At 34.3% G+C, this 14,836-nt stretch overlaps 2 protein-coding genes across 4 annotated transcripts; one reads left to right on the forward strand and one right to left on the reverse strand.

Annotated features, from left to right (window-relative positions):
• Positions 1-605: 605 nt before the first annotated feature.
• On the reverse strand, positions 606-7,268 carry glmp (glycosylated lysosomal membrane protein). The gene is made up of 6 exons (XM_052532720.1): positions 7,054-7,268; positions 5,377-5,649; positions 4,934-5,128; positions 4,645-4,863; positions 2,650-2,915; positions 606-1,344 (listed from the first exon to the last, which is right to left on the reverse strand). The coding sequence occupies exons 1-6, from the start codon at positions 7,150-7,152 to the stop codon at positions 1,173-1,175; spliced, it is 1,224 nt and encodes a 407-aa protein (XP_052388680.1). The 5' UTR covers positions 7,153-7,268; the 3' UTR covers positions 606-1,172.
• Positions 7,269-9,045: 1,777 nt separating this feature from the next.
• Positions 9,046-12,277, forward strand: LOC127935122 (uncharacterized). Of its 3 annotated transcripts, XR_008147981.1 has the most exons (6): positions 9,046-9,193; positions 9,374-9,521; positions 9,641-9,681; positions 11,133-11,432; positions 11,590-11,928; positions 12,020-12,277. XR_008147981.1 is itself a non-coding variant. In XM_052532733.1 (5 exons), exons 1-5 carry the CDS (start codon positions 9,180-9,182, stop codon positions 12,109-12,111), a joined length of 786 nt encoding a protein of 261 aa, XP_052388693.1. In that variant the 5' UTR covers positions 9,050-9,179; the 3' UTR covers positions 12,112-12,277. The 3 variants fall into 3 exon arrangements, 1 of the variants encoding a protein (XP_052388693.1); XM_052532733.1 differs by lacking the exon at positions 9,374-9,521 and having other exon boundaries at positions 9,050-9,193; XR_008147980.1 differs by lacking the exon at positions 9,046-9,193 and having other exon boundaries at positions 9,204-9,521.
• The last annotated feature ends 2,559 nt before the right edge of the window (positions 12,278-14,836 follow it).

The following is a 14,836-nucleotide window of genomic DNA, read 5'->3' on the forward strand; positions in this document are numbered from 1 at the left end:
TCACTAAAACACTTTCTGTAATCCATAACCAGGAGAATTACTAACATAAGAAGATTCGGCCTTTTATCGTAGACTGAGAGCTTTTTATGAATGTGTTATCTGTATTTTTTCTTTTGATGTGATTAGTACACGTCCTGGGGTTTTAAAATGGTATGGGTGTGTATTTACTGTTTTGGCTACACATCGCAATAAGTCTGCGAAACATGCCCCACTTTAGGACAATTCACCCTATGCAATATATTTTTAATATTTAATATTTCTCCTAACAGATTCTATAGTAAAATTACTTTACTAAAAAAAAAATTTCAATCTTTTATTTAATATCAGAAAATAATGATCAAAAAATACAAAAAAATTTAGTTTAAAGGAATAAAAATAAAATGTGCTTTATAATTGTAATTAGTCTAAAACAATATTTAAAAATTGCTCAATTATTATTTTTACCAATAATTTAAATACAAATGTTCAAACGTGTGTTATTTTATTTAGTAACGTTTATCATGTCACAGTTTTCGCCCATCGTGTCTAGAATCTAAAGTTTCCATCTGTACACAACGTGAGATTGTGTTTATGATGAAATGATGCACAAGATGAAACTCCACAAGAAAGTGTTGGATACATTTATATAGCGAAAAATATTTTATAAATCACTTAAGGCAACAACAAAAGGAAAGATTTCATGGAGCAAACCAACGCTTACAACTCGTCTTAATCGCATTATCCACAGTTATGTTAAAAACATCAGAAATAAACATAGTGAGAATCCCTGAGAACCTCCAGCTGTGCAGTTTTGATTAAATATGAAAGCATTTGCATCAGGATTAAAGAGAAAATAATGTTTTAAATCTTTAAAATGTGCATTTTTTTTGTGTGCAATTGCAAATGTGCAATTTTACAAGAAGGATTTTGGCACAAGTCTGAAAAATGATGGCGTAAAAACAATCAAATAGTAACTCCTTTGCACTTTTAGGTTTGATTTGGATCGACTGGCCAATGAGGTTTAAGTATAAAGCTGTAAAAAATATCAATGTAACACTTTTAAATCCAAACCCATCTGGAGAGAGTTTGTCTGGGTAATTGGTCAGCAGTGTTTAATGGTCAGTAACGTGTTTCTAATGGTCCAGTCAGGAACCAGGTGTGTGCATTAGGGGCGGGGCTTGTACCATAAGGTCTCAGTTGATTGGCTCGTAGCCTGAAGACTGTGACCTCTTCTTGCGGAGCCAAACAAACACTCCACCCACGATAATGATGACCAGAGGAGTGCCAAGTCCAACGGTTATGATGATAATGATTAACGTGGAGAACGAATCGGCTGGAGGATCGCCCAGGCCCACTAAAACCGTCCTGTGAAGTGAAGCAGAGGTCAGGATTCAGACAAAGTCCTCAGTCAGTGTATTTAGAGTCTCTATCAGTCAGTCACTGGTTATTTGAGGCCTATAAAACATTGATCTGTTTGTCTAATCGCCCTGCAATTTATGACTTAGACCAAACACGTGAGTTTGGGGGCGGGGCTATTTCTTTGACTGACCAATGGTAGATGAGGGTGTTCAGGAAACCTGTCTGAAAACAGTCAGCTTTAGCATCCAAAATAAATGTTTTTGTTTACATAATATGTGTGTGTGTACTGGGTATATTTATTATGTATATATGAATACACACATATACAGCATATATTTGAAAAATATTAACATTTGCATGTATAAGTTTATATTCATGTCATTTATATTAAATATTTAATATATAAAACAAAATATTTCTCTTAATTATATACAGGTATTTATATATACATAATAAATAAACAGTACACACACATATATTAAAAATGTTTTAATTTTGGATACGATTAATTGTTTGACAGCACTAGTTACAAGTAACAAATAAATATTTATTATAATAATATGAAGTTTTTTTTTAAATATTTTTCTTAAAATATACTACAGTAAAACAACTTTACTAAAAAGTTTAAAAACAAAGTTAAAATAAAATGCCCCATAAAAATGCAATCAATGAAGTAATAAACTTTTATTTGGATGAACTTGGATGATTAATTGTTTGACTGCACTAATTTTAAATATCAAACAATTCTCCAAACAATTAATACAGTAAAATTACTTTACAAAAATTTTTCACAAAAAAAAAACGCTTAATTATTATTATAAAAAATCCATATCCATATATATATATTTATATATATATATATATATATATATATATATATATATATATATATATATATCATTCAGTTGGGCAATCAGACACAAAAAATATTATCAAAATTAACAAAATGTAATATTCAATAAATATATCCAGTACTTTTAATATTTTCTTATATTCAAAAATAATATTTCTAATATTTTATTATTTTCTTCAGGTTGGCAAGTGAACCAAAAATAATTATATTTTATGTAAAAAAAAATACAGTAAAATCTGGACGGACTGTACAAAAATTTATTCAAGTTAAAAATATTGTTTTACATCATTGAATATTTATATATTAATTTATACCAGCAAATATTTTTTTGTTGGTTAAATCAGGTAGAAAATAGCTAATAATCGCAGGTTAACAGTTATTTACAAAGTACATCTGATCCTCACAGCCTCGTTTTACTGATTGTTCTCAGTTCAGTCTCTATTTCTCATCACACTCACCAGCTGATGTATTTGGTGTCGCTGTAAAACGCTGGGTCTTTTTCGATGCCGAAGCTGATGTTGAGGCCGTACGTCTGAGTATCATTTGTGAAATACGCCTGAACCAGACGGGACTGAGGGATGTGGGTCATGGACACGAGCTGGGAGTGTTTGCACGGGGTGGCGTCCTCAAACACCGGATCAGCTTTACGATACGCCACGGGCTTCCACTGATTATAACCCCAAACACCAGTGCTGTTCACCGGAGACGACACCCACTGAGACACCTGACACAAGAGACTCACAATCAACTCAACACAACCTACACCAGATCTCACATTTACACTGTTGCAGTCACGCTTTTATCCAATGCAACATTTCGGTAAGACTTAAAGCCTTTATGCATAATGCATTATAAAGGAAGTGCACTGAAATGCATTGTATCTTTTCCACACACACAAAAAAAGTAAAGTGTTACTAGCATTTGGATTTTTTTAACCCCTTCTGTCACACACCATTTTTGAACATAGAAGTGAAAGTGCACTATCCGAACTTAAATTGTTATAATTAATTAAAACACTTTTATGGACTATTTTTAAAGAAGACAATCAGCTGCTTATTGGAGATGGGGAATCATGTCAAAATATGAAAGTATCACAAAGTTATAGAAGTTTAAATTTACTGTTAAGAAAATGCACTGTACATTTTATATGAAATAAAAATAAAAAATTACTCTAAAATTGCTTTAAAAGTAAAGCATTTTGTATAAATAAGTTATGTTTCAAATTTGAAGTTGATCTTAAAAAAAGGTTTCTGTGGCATTTTATTTAGTTTATTTAGTCCATTGACATTCACAAAATAACTACAAAATATGAAATCTTGAGACTCTCCTTTCCATTGATATGTATTTTGTCAAGATTATTAAAAGTTTTGATTGTAAAATACCATAACTCATTAAGTATTTTGACTCTTAATACCGTCATTTACCATGACCACGCAATGTCCGATTTCAAAATGGCTTTCACAGGATGAATTTAAACTTTTTAAGCTATCAAATGATATCTAATTTAGGGTGATAACTAAATTATTTGATTGGGTAAAAAGACAATAAAATATGTAATGGCTGCCGTTTAAATCAGTAGAGTGCTGGAGATGATTGAAGCCTCATAAATGCACAGGTTAATGTGTTTTAAGTACTTTACTGTAATATAAAACACAAATACAAGTGTTTTTGTTGTGTCTTCATGAACCTGTACGTTATTGTCATTATCCTGAATACTTGATACTGCTGATCAACACTGATAAACGTAATCTGTTGCTGTTCTGTCGTGTATTTGTTATTTTTATTAACTAATGTTAATGAATCAATACTGTAGTAAAGGTATCGCTCACTGTTGATTGATAAATTAACCTACAAAAAAACTCTATTTTGTCTTCGTTTAAAGGGGTCATCGGATACCCATCCCTTAGGGTCTTAATGAAAAGCCTGTAACATAGTCTGGTTAAAATTTCTCAATGGTAGTGTAAAAAACACTTTTTTTTTTTGCGCTTTGCTGTTTTGTAGCATGTTCCTTTAAATGTTAATGAGCTCTGCTGACTCCGCCCCTCTCTGAGAGAATGTTTACTTTAGCTGCATTCAACTTGAAATTTGATAATTAGCACATTATTAGGAAAGGCGGTTTGCAAAGATTCAAACAATGCTGGACTGATGACTCAAGGGGAGGGGCTAAGGTGAGACGCCAGTCTAACTGTCAATCAAACTATCGTGGGAGGGGCCAGTTTGTGTGATGTCACAGATGAGATCGGCTTGATTTCACAAAGGGAAAAAAATAAAACCCAGGGCAGATTTTTATCATTTTAGGGTGGTTGTGTACATACACTGCCAACACACATTTCAATTTAAACAACTTGTATAAGCATGTAGCATCCGATGACTCCTTTTAAGTATCATATAGTGAGGTGAGAATAGTTTATCAAACTGAATCCTGACGTGGTCAGGTTTGCTGTGGTTTTCACCTTGAAGATGGAGGGTGTGTACTCATCGTCTATGGAGCTGTAAACATCCACTCGTCCCTCGAATCCAGAGTCGCCTACAGACTGAAACTCCAGAGCGAATCTGGAGTGGTTTCCTCGTGGCGTCACACCCTTCAGCCACACGTGAAGCTGTGAGGAGTTAGCGTTATGATGGAGACTCGGCCAGGGTTGATCACGACCCACTGACTCAAACGCTGAGAACTGACGAAAGAAGAGAAATCAGACACAGCTCTACACAGAACCTGCTGTGTGTTCCTGTAGTTCTGCTCACCTGCAGACAGAGGGAGCCGTTGACGAAACTCTCCGTATTCTCTCCACCGCACAGCTGTAATGTGTGATTTGACTGATCGCCCGTTTTGTTCAGGTCTGACCAGATGAAGTTCTGGAGCTCGTATGGAGGGTAAAAGCTGGACTCTGCGGTCTGCTGGGGGTCTGCGGTGTTATTGACATCATCATACTCCCAAACCTGAGAAACACACAGAAGCGTTTACACACTTTAATCTGTCTGTCTCTAAAGGCATCAGTGTCCCAAAGACAAGAACACACTAATCTGAATGTGAATTCTAATAATAATACTAATAAATCTTATAGCCTAAAAAACACACAGTACTCATAAAAGAGTAAGCAAATGTTCTACTTCCACCGTGGTTCTAAAGTGTGCAAAAAGTATTCAGAGTATGTGATTTGGGACTGATTTGAGACTTTCACACTCACTCTGGTGAACACTAGTGCGCTGCTGTAGAGCACACTACTCTGCGGCTCCACCTTCAGGCTTCTGGGTGAACTGCTTTTGATGAAGGAAGGCCAGTCCACCTGCACTGATGACTGTGTGCTGTTCGTGTGAACCATTAACAGCGCTGGAGCTCCATGATTACACAACAGGAAGTGAAGGGTGTCATTGAGCCCCAGACCTTGCACATGAACCAGATTCACTCCAGGAGGAAGAACCCACGGATGAGTCAGACCGGGATTCAGCTCTACAGACACCTGAGACCACGAGAGAGAAGACCACACATTACATTACGCAACCCTTTATACCATCAGCTGAACTACACACGTCAGATTCATTTCACACTATGTGTTGAACATGTACTAAATATATCAGTAAGGTAAACTTATCTAGCTGTTAATTGCAAAAACTCAGTTTTGATATGTTAGAAAAATAGAAAAATAACAAAAAGATAGAATAGAAAAAGAATAGAAAATGCTAGTGTTAGAGGGTCATTTTTATAATAAATAGAAAAATAACAAAAAGATAGAATAGAAAAAGAATAGAAAATGCTAGTGTTAGAGGGTCATTCTTATAATAAATAAAAATAAAACAAGAGAATAAAAAATGTATAGAAAATGCTAGTATTAAAGGCCATTTTGATAAAAAATAGAAATAAAATAAGATAGAATAGAAAAATAATAGAAAATGCTAGTGTTAGAGGGTCATTTTTATAATAAATAGGAATAAAACAAGAAGATAGAATAGAAAAAGAACAAGAAAAACTAACGTTAAAGGGTCATTTTTAATAAATAAAAATAAAACAAGAGAATAAAAAAGGAATAGAAAATGCTAGTATTAAAGGGTAATTTTATAATGAATTAAAATAAAACAAGAAGATAGAATAGAAAAAGAATAGAGTGCAAGGGTCAAGAGTTTTTTCTTTCTTTATAGAATAAAGAGTGCTAGAGTTAGAGGCTCAAATAAATGTTAAATAATAAAAACATAAAATTAAAAATCCCTCACTTTTAGGAAGAAAACCCTCATATTTAAGCCCAGGTTTAGTTTAAATATTTATGTTTATCGCATTTCAATTAAAGATTATTTATAGCTTGCCAAACATCCAGAATGAACTGAAATGAAGTTCAAATTAATAATTCATCATCATTATCAACCGCTAAAAATACAGTAACAAATGTAGAATTCTGAAATAATATTATTGGTTTCAAAAGGTCCACATCAATCACAACTCTAAAAATATAATACACATGCTCCTGTCACTAATTATCCTGAAATATTATGAAGTTCTGCTCAAAAACACACAAAGAGGAAGCTAATAGCTAACAGTAGATATACAATAGAGCTGCTATAGTGACTGCCTTGCATATTTACCATGGTATTAATTATGTAAATACCACTGTGAACTACATTTCATCAGAGTACTGTGGTAATATCTGAACCAGTGTAAAATACTTTTGTGGTAAAATAATACATACTTGACACATTCATATCAATAAACCCCAGTGTGTCAGGATTAAAACACGAAGCGTAAAAGCACTTCTTCTTCTAAACGGTGTCTGTAATGTAAGTATTTGCAGCTTTGTTGTTGTTGTTGTTGCAGCGGGATGAAGTTTGTTTGTTTGTTTGTTTGTTTTGTATCTCAGACAGTGATTGGTTTCTACCTTTCGTCGGAATTTATCTCCATTTCCCAGGAGTCCAAGCGCAGCACCAAACACGAGAAACAGCACAGAAAAGATCAAATTCGCTGTAAACGTCGACATGTTTTAAACTACAATCCCAGAAGAGGAATAAAGAAGTGATATTTCTGCTGTTCTGCTAACGTTAGCATCAGATCATGTGAGCCGTGCTGCAGGGTTGCCAGGTTTCCCAACAAAACCCACCGAATCGCTAAAATTCACGTTGTATTTTTATTATTATAATTTTTTTCTGTTTGATTATTATTATATATTTTTTCGACTTGCATTTTTTTAGCATTGATTTTCGTGAATGAAAACCCATTGTAAATTTAACTAGAACCGCTAACATGCGTGAAGTTTTTAAATATATAATATGTAAAATGTTTTAAATATAGCTCAGACTCATTCTGTATGATTTTGGCAATACATTTATGTCTGATTAGACTTCTCAAGTAACAAAAAGTTTTGAGGTCATTGGACACGTCATTGTGCAATGCATTCTGGGAAGTGGTGTTTTTTTTCAAAGAGTTAAAGTTAACAAAAATAATTTGTCTGAAACATAATTAAGTAGCTAAATAAATAAAGAAAAAGAGCAAATTAGGTTTTTGTGTGCAAGGTTAAATTCCAGTGTTAAAATTAAGAAATTTAAGGCTTTTTTCCTTTTCGTTAGTTTACAATTAGATTAGTTACAATGCACTCAGGATCTCACAGCAGCAACAAACATTAATCAACCACACACACTGGATAAAAACTTTACTCTGTTTTATTTTGAGCGACTCTGAAAACACAACCGAGAAATATTTAAATCTCTTAAGGTGAGATGCCAACTAATGTTATTATCATGTAAAATTAAATCGTTCTATTTTAATATACATTAAAACCTAATTTATTTCTGTGATGCTCCGCTGTATTTTCAGCATCATTCCTCCAGTCTTCAGTGTCACATGATCTTCAGAAATCATGAAAATATGATGATTTATTATCAGAGCTGACTCTGTTGCTGCTTCAGTGATACTTTTCTTCAGGACTCTTTGATGAATATTTTAATTGATTTAAAATAAAAATCTAACAATATACACAACAGTTCAAATGTTTGGTGTCAGTACATTTTTATTCTTTTTTATTTTTGTTTGGAAAGAAATTAAAACTTTAACGAGGATGTGTCAAAGTGATAAGAAGTGATAGCAAAGATTTACATTGTTAGAAAAGATTTCTATTTTGAATACATGCTGTTCTTTTTAAACTTTTTATTCATCAAAGAATCCTGAAATTTTTTGCAGTTACCAAAACAAATATGAACAGTTGATAATTATAACAATAATTCAGTATATTAGAATGATTCCTGAAGATCATGTGACACTTTATACTGGAGTAATGATGCTGGAAATTCAGCTTTGCATCACAGAAATAAATTATATTTTAAAGGATATTAAACAGAAACCATTATTTTATATTCTAATAACATTATGCAAGATTACTGTGTTTTTTTTCTAAAGTGATTCAGTCTTTAGCTAACAATTTGTTATTTATTTTTTGTTTTTGGCCGTGGCAAAGCAGCGTAAGCTAATGATATAACAGATAACCAATGCACACTGGAAATTACCAAGCCCTGCACATCACATGCAGACAAATATATATATATTACTCTCCCTGGTTTTAATTAAAAGGTCCCCCTCGGCGAGTCCCTAATGAGCCCGGGGTCATATGCACTTTCTGACCTCGCTGACGTTACACCCCTGTGTTTGAGTGTTAAACGAGAATCTGACCAACCCTGGGAACCATGGACTCGTCCAGCCTGAAATACAGGTTTTGATTCAGGAACAGTCACAGTGACAGGCGTTCTCTCTAAAGAAAAGTCAGCTAAAGTTAATTATTCAATTTATAAGTAAATTACTAAACACACAGTTCACAAAATGATGTCAGTGAAAACATTCAAAGTTATGCTGATCTTCAGAGAGACCGGTCGGCTTCGAATGAATGCCTATAGAGACAGAGGAGTTTAGTCACACCCCTCTTACATTAGTGAGGAAGAATTCCCTCTTTGGAAGCGCTGTGTGTGTGTGTGTGTGTGTGTGTGTGTTAAACGTCTGACGGCTGAACAAGAGACATGCATGAGTTTTACCATGTAAGTTCTCATTTTAAACTCGATTCGTTTCATTTTGTTACTATACACATCGTTTTTGTTTGTTTGTGTGTTTTGTGGTAAACTAAAGCTGCTAAGGAAACAGTCATCATGTTTAGGATGAATGCATCTATTAAGTGATGATCAGATGATGGTTTTTATTCACTGGCATTGGTTTCACAGTTGAGAGGACTGCTTGGTCCTGTTCTCTGTGGATCTGGATTTAAATGAGCATTTGCCACAGAGGATTACACTGGAATAATTTCAGAATTATAGTTAGATTTTTATTACCATGCAACTTCCATGTGTTAAATTTTCAGGCAAAATGAAAGTGAGTTTTTATTTTATCATTATTATTATCATTATTATTACATGATTCTCACATCAACCTGCTGTGTAAAACTGTCTGTAGTGAAGCCTGTATCAGCTGCTCTTCTGTGTTCCCATCAGGTTGAAGCTTCTGCTGCTATTATGGGTTTTCAATTACAGTGGTGAGTGTAGTAGTTTTTGTTTCTCACACAGCACTGAACTGTGTGTTTTTTGGGCTTAAATGGTCAAATACACACACTTATCTGTTAAAACAATGTGTCTTCTTTAACAAAATCGTGTATGTCTCAAGTGAACCTAACAACTGAGAGAGAAAGTGAATGTGTCCAGTCCTTCTTAAAGGGACAGCAGCCTAATTTCATTTCACTAACGACAGACAGCAGAAGACTAACCCTATATATATATATATATACATGATCCAAAAATAGGTTTAATATCCATACTTTCACCATAATTGCAGAAATTTCGGGTAATTATTAACACATAATGTGCATTAATTTTGCATTTGAATTTTGCATAAGATTTGCATTTGAATGTATATTAAGACATTATAAAAAAAAAAAACACTTGATTTTTATAAGTTTAGATTTTTAAATGTTACATTAAGAAAGGTTAATTACTCACATCCCAGTGTTATTTGTTGATATTCACATAAACATTCAACATAAGTGTATTTTACTTAAATGCAAGAATGCGTAATTTAACGTTTTTAAAACATAAGGCAACGAATTGCATTCAGCGAAACTCTTAATTGTATTTGTTCAGTATTGCACTTTTCTCCATTGCATTGCAGTGTCAGTCAAATTACCAAATGGTTTATTTAATAACTTATTCGCCTCACCAGAACGGCACGGGAGAGAGAAGTTGGTTATCAATCTATAACATGAGCAGGTGCTTACTGATAGAAGAAGCCAGTTATCAGATGAGTTGTGAAACTATATGCAAACATCAGCTTATATGAAAATCAGGTGCTAGATATATAAAGAAAACACCATATGAGTTATTCACAAGCAGAAACCTGGATGTTTCTTCATAATGCTGATATCTGGATCAATGTGTTTTGTTTGCAAACAAGAGAAAAGCCTATTAGAATAGATGCGAACAAGGTATTTTCATTGACTATGACAAAAAGAGGCTTATCCAGTGTATTATCCCAACACAAATAAACTCTGAGCTTCTGAAATTAGAGATTTAATGCTGCTTCAAAGAGTGCACCCCGCATAAATATGCAGACGTTTGTTCTACATTTAAAAGGATTATATACTGGGAAGCTTGAAAAGAGAGCTCACAACCACTAAAAAGCTGACACTGTTTGATTAGTGAGTGTATAGACGATGTATAATACATACACTGTGCCAAAACTGGTTTTGGTTCAGGTGTTGCCTGCTCATGACACGCTTTTCTTCCTCATTCTTCAGTTCCTATGGAAGCCTATGGGAGTTTCCCAACGGCTCTGAGGCCAGTTGCATAAACACACATTATGATAATATAAACTAGTTTGACCAACTAGCAGTCTGCCAAAGAGTACTTCACTTCTTTTTAAAACATTTAAACAAGGAATGTTTTTTCAGTGTCAGTTTTGACACTTTAATTGAATGTCTATTTGTGTTTGCAGAAACCATCCCTATACATGCGGCAGGAAAAAAGGGAGGCAGTGTCATCTTACCGTGTGAATTTAAGGCCAGGGAGATTTTTCATATTCGACTGAACAGACAGCCAACTTCCTTTGAAGGAGAAATCTTTGTGTATGATAAGAAATACTGCAGTAAGCGAGTTTGTAAAAAAGGAGCGTGTGACGTCGTCATCAAGGATCTGAGACTGAGTGACGCTGGGAAATACATTTTAAACGTCTATTACAATAATGCTGAGTCCCTGCTGGAGCCACAAGTCAGGACGTACCAACTTCATATTTATGGTAAAGTCAAAACTGATCAAACCATCGGCTTTCTCTTAGCAAATGTGTGATATTGCATGAGGGTCTACTGAACATCCTGCTTAATATTCAGATTAGTCTGGGTTTTTCTAAAATGATGTTGATACCATTATACCAATGTCTTTCTGTTTCTCCTCAGATGATATTTCGGTCAAAATCGGTGAGGTGCTGAAGCTGGATGTTCTGTTGCCAGATGCTCTTCAAGTTATGCATCAAAACACAAGCAGCGCAGAATGGAAGATGGTGTGGAAGAGAGGCAGCAAATCAAGGGTTAATATAAAACAAGATCGACTGAAGGACAGTAATGGGAGTCTGAGCATTAAAAGGTTTATGGCTGAAGATGCAGGAACATACAGAGTTCTGGGCTATGAAGGAGAAATCTTGATCACAGTCACAGTCACAGTCACTGAAGAGAAGTCAAAATCCCCTACAGAATCAAAAGGAAATCTGAACTACACGGATGATGAACAAAAGCGTAGTAAGTAGGCATTACAAAAATTTAAATAGTAAGCATAAAAATAAATATATATATTAAAAACAGTGTTCTTTCTCTCTCCTTCTTGCTGTAGATCACTGGAGTTTGTTCGGGCCGGCGGGATTGGTTGTGTTGTTTGTATTGTTTCTGATTCTGATTGCTGCTATCATCAAAAAGATGCAGTGACTTCTTTAACATCTGGACATAGGCTCTGTCCATCTGTCTTCAGAGCCAAGAGATCTGTAGAGGATTTTGTCAACATGTTCATGCAATATACACTGTATTTACAACCCTAATTCCAAAAAAGAAGTGATGCTGTGTAGAATGTAAATAAAAAAACAGAATGCAATGATTTGTAAATATCATAAGCCCATGTTTTATTCACAGTGGAACATATGGGAAACCAATCAGATTATTAAAATGTACAATTTCATGGGGAAAAGTAAGGTAATTTTGGGACAACAAAAGGCTGGAACAGTAAGTGTTTCTAAAAAGAAAATTTTACTAATTTGGGTAACTGTCAACAGGTCAGAAACATGATTGGATATAAAAATCACTGGTGAGAGAGTTCTTGTGCAAAGCTTGCATGCGGGTGCATGGGTTTTATTCTGACTACAGAATCCCAAAGTAGTGTTTTGTCAATTCCTTTATTGCATGGCATCTGTTTACTGTGTGTTCCTGAGTTTTGGCTTCATGAGGATTCCATTTCATAAGGAAATAATTTAATTCCTTACAGTATACAATATACAATAGCAACGGACCCATAATGGATCCTTGGGGTATACCTGCGAGCATACTTAAGGTTGTTGTTGATTTATAATTCTGTACTTGTACATATTGTGTTCGATTTGAGAAATATGATTTTATCCAATTCAAAATCTCTGGAGAAAGACTGAAAATGAATAATTATTAGGGATCCTCTGAACACAGAGACCAAACTGTGCTTGATGAAGTGGATAAATCAACTACAAACAACTGAAACAAAACACTACAAAATAATACAGTCTGCTTGTAAAAATGAGACAAAACCACATGAATCGACCGGGAGATGATAGCATCAGAGTAGATGAGGAATTAAATAATTTGAACTAAAATTAACATCGGAATAACGTCATCCAAAATAATTTTCTGGTACTCAACAGGGGTGTAAATTGCAAACTAAATTCTAATATGAATAATTTCCTGCCACCGGCAAAAAGGTATGTTTTGAACATTAGAAAAGACATTAGACATTAAAAAATCATTCATCTAAAACTGTAACGCACAGATAATAAGTTTGACTCTACTGAGAGGCTTGCAACCAAGCTTGAGCATTTAACCCTTTCAGAAGACATCTACAACATTTCCTGAGAGAGAATTAGTCAAACAGTCAAATTAATCAAATTAAATGGATTGAAAATCACTCAATAGTAGTAAAACCTCTGATCTCACCATATTTTGCCTCAACAATACGGTTTTAAAGCTGGGTTTTATTTTATATTTCACAAACTTTCCATAAACTTTTATGATTCTCAGGCTTGGTCTTTAAGCAAACAGACAAACATGAAGAGACCATAAATCTAAAACAATGTGTACTTTGCATTTGCCTCTGCTCTGGGTTTCCCCAACCCCCAAACTTTCTCAGACTCAAAGAGATTCTCAACAGAATCAACTTAGGGACATCTCAGTTCATAAACAAAATAAATTTGTGTCCAGTCCCAAATTGTAGTCACAAAAATCCTTTGACCCATGCTTTCAGTATGTGCTTGTAGTTCATTGAATGTTTACAGCAGAAAAACCTGTAACTGGTTTCCAGTTTGACCTGCAGCTGTGCACACAATGCACATAAGAAATGATAATATCTTGTGCCTATATATTTAATATATAGGCACAAGAACAAATCGAAGGCGTATCTTCAAAAAGGTCAGTGAGATGATAACAACTCATTCTGAACAAGTTTCTCAGGAAGACCACCAGAGACAGAGTATTTTAAGTTATGCTATTTTAAATGTAATTTAACGTGCATTGTAACAACCTTATTATATATTATACTACAATGGTTTTTAGTCTCATTACTAGTAATCACTGATTTAGAAGAATAAAGAAAGTGAAACCATAAAGAAATCCAACCATATAAAATAAATCAAAATCAGTTTTCATTGATCTGCACCTCAGTAACAACGGAAGGAATATGTTTTGTCTTTTCTCTTGCATCAAAACCACAAGCACAGCTGTGAAATTGTTAGAAAACGAAACCATCCCTCTCTGGGAGTGCCAGCTCACACAGAATCTGATCAGAGAGCTCATTCTTTACTGGTCATGTCATTAAGGTTGTGTGTAATGTTAAAATCAGGCAGAGATTCACAAATCTTTACAGGGATGACAATGGTCAAATGTATGAATGCTATAAGAAAATGCCAATTGCTAAGCTAACAGTACAGCACCAAATCTGGCAAACTAATGCCCTGAGCACAGATCCGACTAGTCTAAACAGTATCATTTAAAGAGATGTTTGAGATCTGGGTGTAATAATGTCTGCAACACAGCAGACTGTGTAAACTCATCTGTAACAGCAGTTTAAAGTCAAGTTCCACCTACAGCAACTTGTAAACACACACACAAGTGTGGCTCAGTGTTAGAGCATTGTGTTATCAGCGCAAAAGGTTGTGGGTTCCATTCAAATTCATACATACAGAACACACTCTCATTATTACAACTGCACAATAAACACACCTGGCTTAAATCATTAGCCGGGTGGATTCTTAAAGTATTATTGCTTATGGTACATTTACACCCCCTAGTTGTAGAAGATTCAAGATTTTTATTCGTCACATACACAATTATATATAGCATATATAACCAGCAGTGAAATGTGAGTCAGGTCCGCTCCATGGACCAAAGAAAACAACACAGATGAAAATATACATAAATA

This window comes from Carassius gibelio, chromosome A19, assembly GCF_023724105.1.
Source record: "Carassius gibelio isolate Cgi1373 ecotype wild population from Czech Republic chromosome A19, carGib1.2-hapl.c, whole genome shotgun sequence".
NCBI classification, from domain to species: domain Eukaryota; kingdom Metazoa; phylum Chordata; class Actinopteri; order Cypriniformes; family Cyprinidae; genus Carassius; species Carassius gibelio.